At 37.3% G+C, this 15,640-nt stretch overlaps 2 protein-coding genes across 8 annotated transcripts in view; one reads left to right on the top strand and one right to left on the bottom strand.

Annotated features, from left to right (window-relative positions):
• ylpm1 (YLP motif containing 1) overlaps nucleotides 1-14,425 on the top strand; it is a 32,417-nt gene extending 17,992 nt beyond the window's left edge. For 4 of the 7 annotated variants that reach the window (XM_034699115.1, XM_034699114.1, XM_034699113.1 and 1 more), the window contains 4 exons: nucleotides 3,365-3,416; nucleotides 5,388-5,509; nucleotides 5,712-5,897; nucleotides 6,423-6,768. In XM_034699115.1, the coding sequence (XP_034555006.1) occupies nucleotides 3,365-3,416; nucleotides 5,388-5,509; nucleotides 5,712-5,858 (321 nt within the window). In that variant the 3' untranslated portion in view covers nucleotides 5,859-5,897; nucleotides 6,423-6,768. Of the gene's footprint in view, nucleotides 1-3,364; nucleotides 3,417-5,387; nucleotides 5,510-5,711; nucleotides 5,898-6,068; nucleotides 6,133-6,422; nucleotides 6,769-11,943; nucleotides 12,225-14,163 lie in introns of those variants that run through there. The other 3 variants (XR_004633504.1, XR_004633505.1, XM_034699116.1) reach the window with 3 other exon arrangements.
• On the bottom strand, nucleotides 8,320-15,374 carry LOC117823861 (prospero homeobox protein 1-like). The gene is made up of 5 exons (XM_034699117.1): nucleotides 15,286-15,374; nucleotides 13,728-15,081; nucleotides 12,631-12,732; nucleotides 11,876-12,070; nucleotides 8,320-8,773 (listed from the first exon to the last, which is right to left on the bottom strand). Exons 2-5 carry the CDS (start codon nucleotides 15,027-15,029, stop codon nucleotides 8,606-8,608), a joined length of 1,767 nt encoding a protein of 588 aa, XP_034555008.1. The 5' UTR covers nucleotides 15,030-15,081; nucleotides 15,286-15,374; the 3' UTR covers nucleotides 8,320-8,605.
• Nucleotides 15,375-15,640: the final 266 nt, after the last annotated feature.

Genomic DNA, 15,640 nt, shown 5'->3' with positions numbered 1-15,640 from the left:
TATATCAAATTTTATCAGTGATTCAAACATTGGGCAGAATTTAAGGAAAATGTTCCAGAATTCCTGGGGGGGCTAATAATTTTGACCTCAAGTGTATATTTATAAATGTTTCCAACTTGATAGTTAAAGCTTGACTTTAATCCCCTGACTAGTTACATCAAGCACTTTGTGTTTTTGTACTCTTGATCTTACTCAGAAAACACAATGAAATCAACTTTACAGGGTAGTTATACTGTAACTGTCTCTTACAGGACATGGCACTAATTGATATAAGCTATTGTGTTAACTACAATCTGATTTACTTTAAAATTCTGTTCTAATGGAGTTATGAATATTACACAAACCAGCATGTTACATGAATAATATGTTTAATTTATCAGCAGTGCTTTTGTATTGAAACAGACCTGTTTTAAACTGGTGTGTTTTAGGTTACCACAGCCCACCTGGGATGTGGTTTGGCTTGATCAGTCTTAGAGCTTGAGAAGTGTTTGACTTGGCATTGTTCCTTGCAGCTGCTTTTACTACTCAACCCGGATCCAGTCTAAATGCATTTTATTTTAATCAAAACTTTTTTATCTTATAAAGCAGCAGGTTGCGTCCTTTAATGCATCTTGATCACCAAGCATGTTTCGTCATTAAGCTCTGTAATCCAGAGTCTCTGAAGTTTGAATACCTTATGTTACTGATGTTCAGTCAGACAACTCACGTTTACTTAAGATTAAATTTATTGCAGCATACAGAATTGTGTTTGGCGTTGGGCTCCGAACCTCACTACTCCTCGTAGATTATTTAAATGCAGACATTTAGGAGAAATGAGATAGGACTAACCTCCCTCGGAGCCCGCAGGTGGATGCCGGGAGGAGGAGGGTACGAAATTTGCACATAGCACTGAGCAGGACAGCAGAAGCACTGGCAAAGCTTATAGTTTATTGATATGCTGTATAATGGTAGCATGAATGTTCATAAAAGCAAACAAAGCAAGACTTCTGCATTCATGGCAGTTGAATGCACTTTAAATATTGTCATAAATAGACAAATGGAATAAATATGTAGCTTAAACTTATTCAATCAACCCTGAGAATTTAAGCTTTAAAAAAATGTTCACCGTCCATTGTGTAATGACTTACCACAATGTTGACTGACCCTATGATCTGTACCCTAGGGTCTGGGTTTTTAGCATGGGAAGTGTTCAAGTTTCCGTTTGTTCAATAGTACTTAGACTACAAATGTATTGGAATCATGTATATGGTACATGCAGGAAAGCAGCAAAAGCTGTCAGAATGTAATCTGAAGTAATGGCATCAAGCTTCATCAGCGGTGATCTGACATCGACTTTTCTGATTGACAAATCTACTCAACTCTGTCGCAAAAGCTTATCGCAAAATCAGTGTTTAGTTGACCTAGAAAGCATCAGAAATGACTGTTAAGTCTATTCTTAATAGAAAAAGAAAAAAACATTTTAATGCTTGTTTTCTGAATGGAGGCTTAATCAAAGTCGACATTTTTACTTTTTATTCATGAGAATCATGATGTTGGTCTTTCGGCAATCTTAACAACTGGAGTCTTAAGCCTGGTTTATACTTCTGTGTCAAATTGACACTGTAGACTACGCCGTAGATCCGCGTCACCCTGTTCCAATGTATAAACCTACGCAGGTAGCCTGACATGCCCCTCCTCCAAAGTGTAAGTATGCATTGAAAAGGCGTGGACCACAAGCCCTGTGATTGGTATGCTGGGCACCCTGCATTTACAGCACTTCCCGAATCGCCGTACATCAGCCGTTCATCGGTCATGCATTCGATCTCTCTAATCTTCATTGTAAGAATTGCTGTATGATAATGTTTGTCAGCTCGGAGTCGCCATAATTCCCTGGAAACGCAAATAGAAAACATAGCAGGACCGGAAACAGGCAATCTGACTAGCATAGAAATCGCACTGCCCACAAGCGTTTCAGCTGGGCATTGCAGAGTGTCGCTGACACAACGTTGCACAAGTATGTAGGGCTCATGATCGACACGGCCACTAAGACGCAGGGTCAACGCAGAAGTATAAACCAGGCTTTGGTGTAATTTACTTTCCAATGTTGAACTGAGACTCACCGAAAACAGATGAATAATCACTCCTGGGGGAAATGCTATATAAAGAATTTTGGCACATGTAAATGCCACATGGAAAGTGACTTGACTTGAAGTAATTTAGTACCAACCTTTGGCTTCACCAGTATTACCAATCAGTTAGCATCTGTTCCCAGAGGTATGTCGATGGGTCCAGAGAATTCAAGACAAAGTGATGACTGAAGTATCAATCTCTAAAATTTAAAATCAAATGAAAAGATGTCAAAGTCCAGTGACACTCCTACAATAAAAACATTGTTGTCTTAAAGTTCCACACACACACAACACCTACCTACAATTGTGATTTCACTCACTACACCTTTTTACCTTCATGTCAGGACTGAGTGGGTGTGTACAAATTGTGTGTTCCATCTTGAACCTGAGGTAAAACAAGCAAGAATACAACATTTTCCGGTTTGCTTAAAAATCACAAGACATGAAAAAATACAATATTAGTATATATTGTCAAATATTGAGCATATCTGAAAAGTTTAAACACCAAAAAATGTACAACAATGAACAAAGTAGAACTACATATTTTAGAAACTAGAGGTTTGTGATGAACACCAAACAAAAATGTTAGATTTTTCAAAGAGTATTTAAAAAGACTCAAGAAAAAAAAACATACATATATTTTTGTGGCACCTTGATTAGGAACTGGCCCAGAGTTGATTGTGGTCTATCAGCAAATTGCTGCTAGCTAGCAAGCAAATAGCATCACTGTAATCTTTCAGGTGAGAGATGCATAGAGGAGTGATGCTAAGTCCGAAATTAGCACAGCGTGCTTTGAAGTTAACAATCATAGTTTGAACAGCAGTGCTGCAGACTCAATCAGAAAGGCACTGCACCTTAATATAATTGTGTCAATCATTAGCTCAAGCCGAGACAGCCATGTGGGAGATTGAACAGCTAGTTCAACTTTTTATTTCAAAATGAAGCACACTGACACTTAGTGTGTGTTCTCCAAAGCAGAGCACAGCTGGTATCCTGTCTTTCCTTTTGCATGAAGACGAGAACAAAGTCTGAGCCTGAACACTTGTGTCTCTCAGATTGCAAGATCAAGAATTTGCATGCCAGTGTTGCATTATGTCTTAACAAGATAAGCCCTCATTCTGTATCACCCTTCAGTTGTCTCTGTTCTATTTTAACTTCTTCTAAACCAGTCTGCTCTCTTTCAGCCAACCCTGCGTCCCTCCCCACCTCTTCTCCCTGTATGTTTAACCGTTGCAGTGTTTCTTTCCATAATTTAGGGCTACATTCCAAAAAGCAAATGGGAGATGGACACGTCTGAGGCGAAACTTGGTAGGTGTTGCTCTTTTGGTTTTTTATTTAATAACTACATAATCCTTTGTTTTTGAATGGAGGCTTCTTCAAGATTAGAGTTTACTTCAACTGAATCAGGGGTCCAATTATTTATGTTGTCTTATTGCTGTGTGTAAATCATGGATGTTGTGCCCCGTTGGGAAGGTTACTGTTGAAATGTAATAGATTACAGTTACGTCATGTAACTTATTACATTTTCTTACTTATGACTGTCTTAAACTGGACAATGAAGCTAACAAGATCAGCCTTTATTATTTACTGTATTTTTAAGGGCCCTGCAGCCTGTTGCACCAGCTGTGTGTCAAATGTAGCCTAGTTTGAACTTAATTTCTCATTTAGGATGGAGTTTACACTCTACTAACGTTTTGGGCGTTGCACCAGCTGAGATAGTTCCAACGTAAGCCTAAGTTACAACCTTATTCTTAGCTCCTAGTAGGTGTAAAGTCCTCCGTAGTAGAGCGTGGTTTTGAATGGTGGGATGAATTGGAGGATGAGGACATACAGAGGGTTCTTCCAAATACATTATGTCATTACGGCCATGCGTTTTCCGCGAGACAATATATCCTTTTGAAAAAAATATGATGACCAGGATTTGCACTCCCGGGTATTAATGTTGTAGTTGATAATTTCTCCTATCGGTGTCACTGTTATTATACACACCGTAGATTAAGGATTTAGGCTGTAGTTATCACCTTACTATGACACTTTATAGAGAATGACATACCTTCTGTCAGTAACTGCAGTTCGCGAAAGTTTGTTTCAGCTGTTGGTCAGTTATGAGACGATTGGACACGAAAAGATAACAATGCATCAAAATTGGTGCTTTCCTGTGATTGGCTGCTGGAAGTGTAAATGTCATATCTGCAACAATGTTTTGGTTAGTTCGGACATTACGGTCTACTAGTTAAGATGAACCTTACGTCTCTGTGGTGAAACCAAACAACGACACAACTTAAGTTACAAACTAACTAGTTTCAACGTATGGTTTAGGGTGGACTCTACATCCTAACTTGGGACACAACTTACGGACAGCTGGTGCAACAGGCTGCTGTTTTGGTTTTATGGAAGAAATTATTGTTGAATATCATGCACTAAAAGGCTTACATGGCCGGTTTTGAAGGGGTCTGCTGGAGTAATGCAAATTTCAAGTGGCTGGAAAATAAGAGGCCATGTAAGTTCTGACAGGACGGCAAATCCAAAGCTTTATTCAAAATGTTAACGCATACTGCCTGTCAAATGGTGTCTGTCAGGGTGTCTACCCCCTGCATGTCACAGTACCCTTATCTTAAATGTCTCCCTAAAGCTTTGCTGACCCTCTTTGTCTTGAAATGAGGATTTCCTGCACAGCTTAAAGATCCAAAGGAACAGAACTAATTTCATGTTGGCCTTTACTGAATAAAGAAACAATGCCACATGGAGACACTTTGTGATCAACATCTTTACATATTATTTCTTAGTGAATGTATTAGAATACTCTGATGCCTGTCACCAGTTGTTCTCCAGCAGTCATAATGAAGCTAAGTGAAGTGTGAATAACACTTAGTACCGTTGTCATTATTTGATTAGTCACTGTACTTATTATTCACTGTATTATGCAACTTGCACAGACACATGGTGACATGTAACAAGTTAATCACAACAATCATTATTATCATGTTGATTAAGTGTGAATCACAGTGATCATGGTCACCATTTTGGACCCCAAATCTCTGTGCACACAGCATGAGGAGTAGCTATGTTATACATGCTGGAATTAAAATGCTTGAACTTAATTTGTTTTTACCTGAAGTAAACATATCTTTGTACCGCACTGAGAGCACAAAAATGGCATGTTTTGCAAATGAGGACGAAATGTTAATCGAGGCTGGGAAATCAAATGTAAGGACTATAATGTGAAGGGTTTATGAGTCCTTTAGAGCTAACCTGGAGAATTATTTTCTTTTCATTCAGACAAGTTGGACGGTCTGGGGAGCAGCGGAAAGAGGAAACGTGAAGACATGGCGGGCATGGATCACTTCCTTCAGCTGCCAGACGACTATGCCACACGCATGTCTGAGCCAGGAAAGAAAAGGGTAAATAACCACGCTGTGCTCCAAGGCTCACCTCTAAATGTATTAGTGTTCACTAAGGTAACATGAAAAATGTGAAGGTAAAATCAGGCACTCCAGGTTGGTTTCAGTTTATAAACGCACCATTCAATGTTACTTAATGATTACTTTTTTGAAGATACTTTTATTCATCTGTTTCCTAGTTATAACACCCTGCTTCTCTTAGGTTCGATGGGCTGATCTTGAAGAGCAGAAAGATGCAGATCGAAAGCGCGCTATTGGCTTTGTGGTGGGTCAGACGGACTGGGAGAGAATAACCGATGAGAGCGGCAAGCTGGCACAAAAAGCTCTCAACCGAACCAAGTATTTCTAAGAAGATAATCTAATGCCCCTTTTTTCCCTTCAGTGAAAGGTATGTTACTTTTCAAGTGTTTTTCAAACTGTTGATAGAAAGGATAAAGATCATACTGATGTCAAGTTAAAAGAGGAATGGATCTGTATCTTGATTTTAAAAAAAAGATAAACAAAAAATTCTTTATATTAGATTTTTCCCCCAGTAATATACTCTGATTCTCTTTATTAGGACATGTTATACAACTACTCTTACTACACACCCTCATCTATTATCAGTCGTTTCTTGTAAACAGGTAAATGAAAATTGTTAGTAGAAGTTTCTGATGAACTTTTGTGAAACGGATTCCAATAATGACTAAAATGCTTTGATTATTTAAAATTACCACATAGAAATATAAACCTAATTTTTCCATGATGACGTATACATGTTACAGCTTGAACTGTACTTTATTCTGTGCAAAGGAGTTGTTACCAGAATGTAGGAAAAGTATTTCCTAAAATATCACAGATAAATGAAACATTTGAAAAACAAATGTCCCAGGCATCCGGCAAAGTGATCAATGACCTCCTTCTCTCCCTGCAGGTGTCCAGAATATGAAAGCACTGAATTGGACTCATGATGAAATACAAGGCTCATCGTGTAGTTCTCATCAAGGTGACATCAACTTTAATCATCAAGTTCTTAGCTTTTTCACTGAAATGGATTCAGGAATGATTTTTTTTCTTCTTATTTTTAAACAGACGTAGTGGTTGTACTACAACAAATGAGTAGTTTCTAATCCTGTAGTTTTTCTGCTCATGTTTCCTGTAGGCCTTTTCAGTCCTGTTTTTTGCTGTTTTATAAAACTCATGCTTTCTGTACTGTATACTTGTAGCACTGTTTCTTGGTTTGTACATACATGAAAAGGACAATAAAGTTCTCAAATGTATCCATCTTGGGGAGTGTTTCTTGGTTGTTTGTTAATTTTCTTGTGGAAACAATGTGCTGGAAATTAATGAGCTGCTGACATGCATCCGACTCTAAATGTTAAAACTCCTGAGAAGCTTTTGCACATGCCTGAGATCAGGTTTATCACTGTGTACGGGTAAGTTGGGAAAGTAATTGTGTACATTTCAAAATGTGCGCTGACATCTACAATGGCTTAGACAAATTATTCAACCGTTTCCTCTGTCTTGTTTTTGTATTTGTATTTGTATTTTCAGCTTTTTAAATGATGTTCTAGACCTTTTCACCCAGCTACACTCACTGCTGTTTTGGTAGCTGAGAAGTTGGGATGTGACACCCCTAAAGTTAACACCCAAATAAGTTACAGCCAACTCTCTGACATTGCTAATAATGTTAACTCTTACTGCGGGTGGATATTTGTAGTGACTTGTTTGCCTGTGAAGGGACCAATTTTGCAACAGTTCATGCATATTATTTAATTGCAGAGAGCACTGCTGACTACTCTGCAGTGCAGTCAGGTTACCTTACCACACTGTTTCTTTTATCTTCACCCAGTATTTTTGATCATCTCCTAATGCCCGCAATCTTTTACCGATTACATCCTTTAGTTTAAGAAGAACACCTACCAGTCATGGTGATCAAAGGGTTGATCAGAATGTCTTTAAGAAGTCATTTTCTGAGGTGAAATGTCTTATTTTACAGCTATTTAAGCTCTGGATATCAAGAGATGAAGGTGGAAACTTTACACAAAGACACACACAGTAACTTTTTTTCAGAGACTTTTAAGCCAAACAATAGTGAGGAAAAATCCAGAACTTTTTTTTATTTATTTTTTACACATCCCAGGATTTGTTCAAGCTTATCTTACCAAAGAATCCACTGTGCTAGGTGTCAACACTGGCAGGGGATGAACTTTGTGTTGCATCCTTTTCTAACTTGTAGCATTTTTTTGATTATATTGTTGGATAATTGGCTGCAAAGTTATCTTGGAACTGCAAGTTAAAAAATAAGTACTATGACTATGTCAAATCAGGATTTGAATTTACCAAATTAAATTTCTCTGTTGTTGGTTATCTTTTTTTTTAATCTCAACATGTTCTGTCACTTTTTAAAATAAGTATCACTTTTACAAACCTTGCACTTGTGAACCAAAGGGTCCAGAATTTTCACACTAGAGATCATGGTGGATCTTCGTGGCTGATGTTGGAGATAAAGGAAAGATCATTAGTCCTGACTAAACACAGAGGAACACTGCTGAAGACCATGCTGAATGTACTACCTGACTGGCGGCCAGAATATCACTGTGAAAGTGGGGGGAAGGATCTTTATGGTAAGTATGCTAGAAAAACTGTTATTTTCAACAACAATTTGTAAATGTCTGTTTAGAATTATTTAACAGTTAATGTGGTTCTCACTATGTATTTTTGCGTACTCACTGAACTACAGTAACTGTGGATGAATATTAAAACATTTTTTACTCATGAGGTGTGGACCTTATTTTTGCCTTTATAAGGAAAAAGCTTCTCAAAGAGCAGAATCTCATCTTGACTTTAAAATCACAACAATGAAAATATGTATTTTTGCTATATAATATGGCTGATCTAGCAAAATACATGTCAAACTACCCTATTGTGCAACAACAATAATAATGCCTTTAATATACTCAGCCTTGACTCTGGCATGTGTTTGAAATGTGCACTACACTTCCCTCCTGCACCCTGTGTTATGCTTCCATTAAAAACACAGTACTTTGCTACACTATGCATGAGTAAGTCCACCTTGTGACAGTAACCACTGTGGCACATCAAGTCTTCTTCTTCTCATACAGAGAAATGGTGTTTGAACTCAGCTGGTACGTCACTGTCCAGTTTACAGATCACCTTGTAGATTGCTTTCTTCCACGATGGATCGTGATCTTTTCCCAGTGAAATGGCGATGAAAAATTCACGTAATGTAATCTCTGCGACTTCAAGAAATCTGTCCGGAACCTGTGAGTCCACAAGAGAAGATATCAGCATTTACATTGAAGTCTTAGACACTCATTCTGTCCACTCTAATGTTCTCTGTATGTGTCCATTGTATTTAATTTAGTCTTATAATGCTGTGCAAATCAAGGTAAGTAACAAGACAAAACTTAGCAAAGGGACTGCAAATGTTTTTAATGAAGTTGAAAATTACAGGACTTTTTATACTTGTATTTAATTTTTATAGTATGACTTGGTATATCATTTTCATCCAGACAAAACATTTTAGTTCAAAATTGATCCTGATGTTTTAGCTCAGATAATTTTTTTTTTAACCTCAACATGAATATTTAATTTGGCTAAATGTTTTTCATTAACAATTGCAACCTGAAATTGCTCTACTTCACATGCATTTTGTGAGGCTATTGGCATGACTGCTTCCAGTATAGTCATGATATTCAAGATGCAAGTACTTGCAGGAACAAAAACACCCTCATTTTAATACATTTTTGTATTTTAGAATACAAAATGTTCATTGAGAGGAGCTCCAGCTAAAACATGAACAAACCTGACATCTGTGCAGGTTGTGTTCATGTGTTGGAGGTGAAGAAACAGCTTGACATATAACAAATGTTTTTTTTAATCATTTTTTACTTTGTCACACTGAAAGCTCTTATTTCATTCCCATCCATTCTTTGTACTTTGTTTCTGGTACTGATCAGTTTTTGTCTCTCCCTTGAACCTGAGCTGAAAAATAAGTCTGGTGAGATGACAAAAATCAAGCCCAAGCTGAAAGATGGTTTTATGACTGATACCCTTTGTATTTTCTGGCTCTAGGCTTTATTGCTATTTTGATATGCTTATTAGAAGTTTCAAAAATACTGAGCAGAAATCTAATTTGTAAAGCTAATAGGCTCAATGAGTGGAAATGAATAAGGGTTGGTCATAGCAAAAAAACAAAAAACTTAAAGGTAGAGTATATTATTCTTATACATTAGTTTTTGCTCATTGAATATTAATCACACTCTGCTTGCAGATGTTCAGTCTGTGGCCCTGCAAATGGTTAACAAGAAATGGACTCAGTGAGAGCCACAAAACAATTTAAGCCAATAAGCAACAAGTCGTGTTTATACACAAACCTCTCCCCCTCTTTCAGCTATCATCGGCTTTTCTCCCATTTCACTTTTACAAGAAAAACAAAGGTTCATTCTGATATAAATTGTTACTATAAAAACACTTCTGCACTTTATTTTATCAAATTGCTTGTATTTTATATTCTAATGTTTTTTGTCGTTATCTGTCTGTTTTGTTTACTATGACGTATGGGTGACCTGCCTCTTGGCCAGGTCACCCTTGTGAAAGAGGTCCTGATCTCAATGGGTCTTTTATCTGGTTAAATAAAGGTTGAATGAAATTAAAAGTGTAAAGTAACACTAACTGTAAACACTAAACCTACAATCTGACACCCAATACCGGTTATTGTGGGACATGCTATAAATCAAAGTCGAGCCGGTTTCACCTTTGATTTGTCGCATAGTTATCGGTGTGTCAGTGTGAATAAACGAGTATGAATTAGTTCGATGAGATCCTGATGGGCAACTCCGTACTTTATGCAGCAGACTACCATATCTGTATGAATGTGTGTGTGTATGTATGAATGTGTGTGTGAGGGAGTGAATCTGGCATGTAGTTTTAAGTACTGTGAGTGGTCCGACTACTATAATAATGATACATAGGTGCAAACAGTTGCCTCTACTTTTTTCTATCACATGTTATTACAGTTGTTAGTATGATTGTAAAACTGATAAGGAATGGCATTTTTTTGTGTGGTTAAAAATGTCTCTTAATGTTAAAAGTTTAATCTGATGAACTCTGCAGAAACCTTGCTTGAATATGTGAGCAGAGTAAGGGCATTTCATAAAAATGACAGTATATACTTGTATTAAATTAAATATATCTTCTATGGATCAGGTCTAATTAAAGCAGTTACAGTCATAGGGGATTAAAAGGTGCATGTTTTTTTTTTCATTTTAATTTTCAGATACTACACATTGTCAGTCCATCCCTATGTGCCCATTCAGAACATGATGCATGGTAAAAAAAAAAAAATGTATTCGCTTTATATTAAGACCAAAACCATAAAAATGCCCTTAATCTCAATACTATCTGTAAAATTAAAATCCATCGTTTTCAGACTCGAGACACAAAAAACTCTTGAAATCAACTTTAACAGACTGAGTTTCATCAACAAGCCTCTATATACATTTGTAGTAGTTAGAAAAATCTGCCATATTTTGAAACAAATCTTTATTTCATGATAAGACGCAGTAGTATAATAGCTCAGCTTTAGCCACAGTCATTGGATACTTCTACACTGCAGTGCAGCATAAGTACTCAGACTCTGTTATGTATGTGTGGCTCTCTGTAGAGAATATAAGAAGTCCGACGATGATGACTAAATGTGGTTTGACAACATAGAGAGGTTAGGAGGAACTCTGTGTGATTTGTTATCAATGCTTGTCTGCTAATACAACATCTCATGACCTGAAAATAAGAGCAGATAAGGATATTTTCTGTCTAATGTCTTTTAATGCAAACCAATCTTGCTGTCCTGAAAGCCTTTCCTTTTTTACCATCTTATCACTCTCAACACTCCAAGCTTCCTCCACATAAAATATATGCCAGTGATGATTTTTTTTCATAACATGTTGTCTTTGTTTTTGGTATTGTTTTATAATAGTAGCAATGCTGTAGCCTGACATGACTAGTGTCACATCAGTGTGTGATTAAATTCACACTTTGAAGAAGGTTTGTAAAAAGGTAAATTCACAGTTAAGGAGTAGTTGTAAGGAACAAAACAAATGCCCATGGCAAAAAGTATTTCTCCTGATTTTTACCTCCATTTGTAAATTTTTATGGTGAAGCAGAATGAAAATGTAAGGTTTGTGGGAAATACAAAGTACATCAAATTCAGTTGAGTTCAAATACTCAAAACAAAACTACAAAATGACCTCACTGATATCTCTCAAAGCAAAATACACAGCACTAATCCCTACAATCAGTGACACTTCATGAGTATTATGTACCTTCACAACTATAACATCAATAGTGTTTATTTTAACGTACCTGGAAGTCATTGGCTTTGTTGTAGTGCATGTTCAGAGCTCTAAAAAGTTCTGATTCTCTCCCCACAGTCAGACTCCTGATGTCGGTCGATCCTTCGATGAGAGCATGTCGGGCAAACTTCTCCATCTGGATGTAGAAGAACTCTCTGAAGTTACTGAACCACTTGATGAGCTGAGAGGTGATGCAGCGCGTGAACTGAAGAGAGGACGCAGGAATAACAGGTGGGTAAAGTTATCACAGGTGATGTACTGTAATCAATTTGTTCATATGAGTGGAGCAGCTTAAATGATTAGTATTATATTACAGAAAATATATTAAAAATGAATAATCCTTATTCAACACTATAGAAAGCCACTTTTATACCATTTCTATCAGTGATAAAATAACAATGAACAGTTATTCATCCTGATCTGACTGCTTGTTTATAATGCTGTTAAGAAATAAAAAACAAAAAGTGTTCACTTGTCTTGGTCTGGTTATTTTTTTTTCTGAAGTGAGATTGATTTTGTTATTTGAAAATGTCTTCATAAACCTTTGACTCATACAATATGCAGCACGTTGAAAACTGTAATGACTGCTTTTTTCAGTAGGATTGATTTTTTTTTCCAGAATCAGCAAGAAATGTTTTCTATACATGCAAATAATTTTTTTTGAATCGTTTTTTTTTTTGTTTATTATTTTGGTTTTTTAACAATAGAAGTTAGTAGTCTCGGAAAAACTTGAAGTCATCTTCAATATTTCAAGTGTTTTCTCACCTGCACATCATGGAAACACATCTTCAGCACCATGGAGCTCGGGTAGCGAGTGTAGAAGAACATGAGCTTTGCTTTCTTCAGATGACTTGTAGTGAGACCTTCCTTAAAGCACCACTGTTAAGAATATAACACAAATCCTATTCATGAAGAATGGAGTGATTTTTATGTTTTATTTTCATGGGTTTAGGATAAGATTTTCACAGCCTCTTCAGCCTGTTGCCATCAGGAAGGAGATTATGCAGTCTCCGTGCCAGAACCAGCAGACTGAGGGACAGTTTTATCCACTAGGCAGTCAAGATGCTGAACTCTCTCCCTGTTTTGCCCCCTCTTCCCATAGTGCCCCCTTCACAGACTTAACCCGGTCACTGACCCCCCTTCAAATCAACACTGAGGTCTGTCATCCTCAGGACTGAAATGCACACACTCACTTTGATTTTAAATTGCACTATAGCAAAGTTTTTGCACTGTTTTAAACTTTATTTTATTCTTTTTATTAGCTTACTTCTTCTCTTTTTCTAGCTTTCCTATGTTTATCTGTTGTTGTCGTTGCTAGGGTCTGAGAGAGAAACCCAATTTCAAATCCTCAGTATGTCTAGTGCATACTGCAGTTTATTTGACAATAAAGAAGACTTAGACTTAGATAAGAAAAATCCCAACCCAGGACAAATTAGGAGAGCTCAATTTTTGTAAATATCAGAAAAATGACACGTGGATTCTCAAAGTTGTTGAAGAAAGGGCAAAATTTAAAGCACCTATTTTCCTCAAAAGGCAGGAAATTAATAATTACAGCTGCCTGTAACTTGACTTTTTCTGTCACTGTTGATTGCTACTTACAAAGATGAGATGTTAACAGAAAAACATTCAGTCTATCTCTCAGGAAGTGAAGGTGTACATATTGTATGTAATTATTATTATCACTCTTCTAATTATTACTAGTGTTACTACCATTACTATATCCTTGTTATATTGAATTATTGCAATTTTAAAATCTGTTTGATTACCCTTGTCCTAACAGCTAAACACCCTGTGTGAGATCAATAAAGTCTATCGCTTAAAGGAACAAGAGTTTAAACATTAGCCCACGTTGTAAAGGATACATTCAGCATGTAGAGGTTATTCTTCAACAGACTGTCAGACTCAATCTTGACACGAGGGAGACACAAACTTTCTAAAAGCAGGGGATCCACTGACTCCGCGTGAGCGTATAGTCTTGCAGATCTAGAGTTGACCTTTGACCTCACTTTGGTTGAATTCCAATGTGCATTAAATGTTGCACATTTCACTGGGTCCACTTCTTGTAAGCAGTTGAGAGCATGTTGGCAAGCAGCGTCTTCACACAGAGTCGACTCTTGACACAAGAGAACTTGTGGTTTGGGACTAAGGTGGGCTCTTGACCTGGACTGGAGGATGAACTTGTCATTCCTGTCATGTTGAGGCTTCTGCACAACCAGAGACAGAGCTTCGGTTTGAACATCTGAGCTTGGCACTTCTGCGGTCCCACCACACGATAATCTTGGTTTACTTTCTTTGCAGACTGTTGACTGAAGAGGGAGATCCGTCTCTGTGTTTCCCTCGCTGACTGACAGTGGCTGAGGAAGCGGCTTGCTTTTGAAAATAGAATCAACACTCCTGCTGACAGCTCTGGAAAGTTCGTACTTTAAAACATCTGCCATTAGCTTTATTCTCTCAGGTTTGGATTGAAAGTAGTTCATCAGCTTCACCTTCTTCCATCCTTGTAATTTTCTACTTGAGCTGCTCTCGAACTCACTAAATAAATCTGTACATTTATCACTTGGAGAATTTTCAAGACAATCTTTCCAGGTGTGATATTTCTCTTCCTTACTACTGTTTGAACTGTCACTTTGTGCATCCACATTGTCAAACCCTTCTCTGAGCTGACTCTGGAGCTGTTTTCTTGTCATCTGGCAGTGGCTCATATTACCAGAAGCACTTGTACCCTGATGGAAATGCACTTCTTGAATCCCTTCATTGTCCTCCACGCTGTCTGACTCCTCGTATTGATTTTTCATCACATCTGTGCACTGCATACCAGGAGAGCCAGTCATGCCTTTGATGATGCTCTCCACTCTGGCACGCTTTGCTTGATGGCCACTGTTATAGTTCCACTCAGGGTGGCCACAAGAACTAGATGAAAGAGATTTATGCCCCTTTGTGGATGTATGTCCATTGTCCTCAGAGGGATTGAGTTCCTGCAGGCTGGAACAAATCAACCTTGAACAAGCATCACTGTCGCTGTAATAAGCTTGCTTATTTAGCATTTTAATCTTCTCACCGTCTTTGTGTAAAGTCGCAGGGACACCTGACAAGAGATCAGGTTGGAAACCGGAGGGATGCTCTGCATGACAGATGTCAGGGCATATGTTGCAAGAATAATACATACCTTTGTACCAATCACTTTGATTTATGAATGCAGGGTTAAAAGAAAGACAACTGTGGGGGGAAAAACACTTATTATTGTTAGAATGCATCTGTTGCAGGAAGTTAAAATATTATCCAGATAAAAGATAATTTTATATAAACTTACATGAAGCATCTGATTAGAGATTAACATTTTATCCTTGTTTTATATGACAGAGTTCAAACTATAAGCATATCTGAGAGAACGAGAAGTGCAGATAAATAAAAATGACCCACCTTTTGTTTGTTGCAAAGGACAAGAAGAGGCTGTAGATCTGCAGCTTGCAGCAGAAGTGGCTCAACTATTTGTACTGAGAGCCCCATCAAAAAACAGGAGGAGTGGTCTAATATCCAACCTATCCCATCCCTACCTGCACATAATAATGAAATAATTATGTTTTGTCTACATAAGACAACCCCTTCATTAAAAATGTGTGTTTTTCTTATTATTTGGGGAAAAAACAAATCAAGTATCATCAATTTTAAGAAGTGTAAGTAATGGTACAGTCATCTGACTTTTGTATAGATGTTTTAATTTAAGAATCTGAAGAAAAAAAATTAATTAATTTAACCCTCAGGGACTCATTATGGC

This window comes from Notolabrus celidotus, chromosome 13, assembly GCF_009762535.1.
Source record: "Notolabrus celidotus isolate fNotCel1 chromosome 13, fNotCel1.pri, whole genome shotgun sequence".
Taxonomy (NCBI): Eukaryota; Metazoa; Chordata; class Actinopteri; order Labriformes; family Labridae; genus Notolabrus; species Notolabrus celidotus.
The sequence above is the reverse complement of the archived record's forward strand: the minus strand, read 5'-3'. Positions and strand labels throughout refer to the sequence as shown.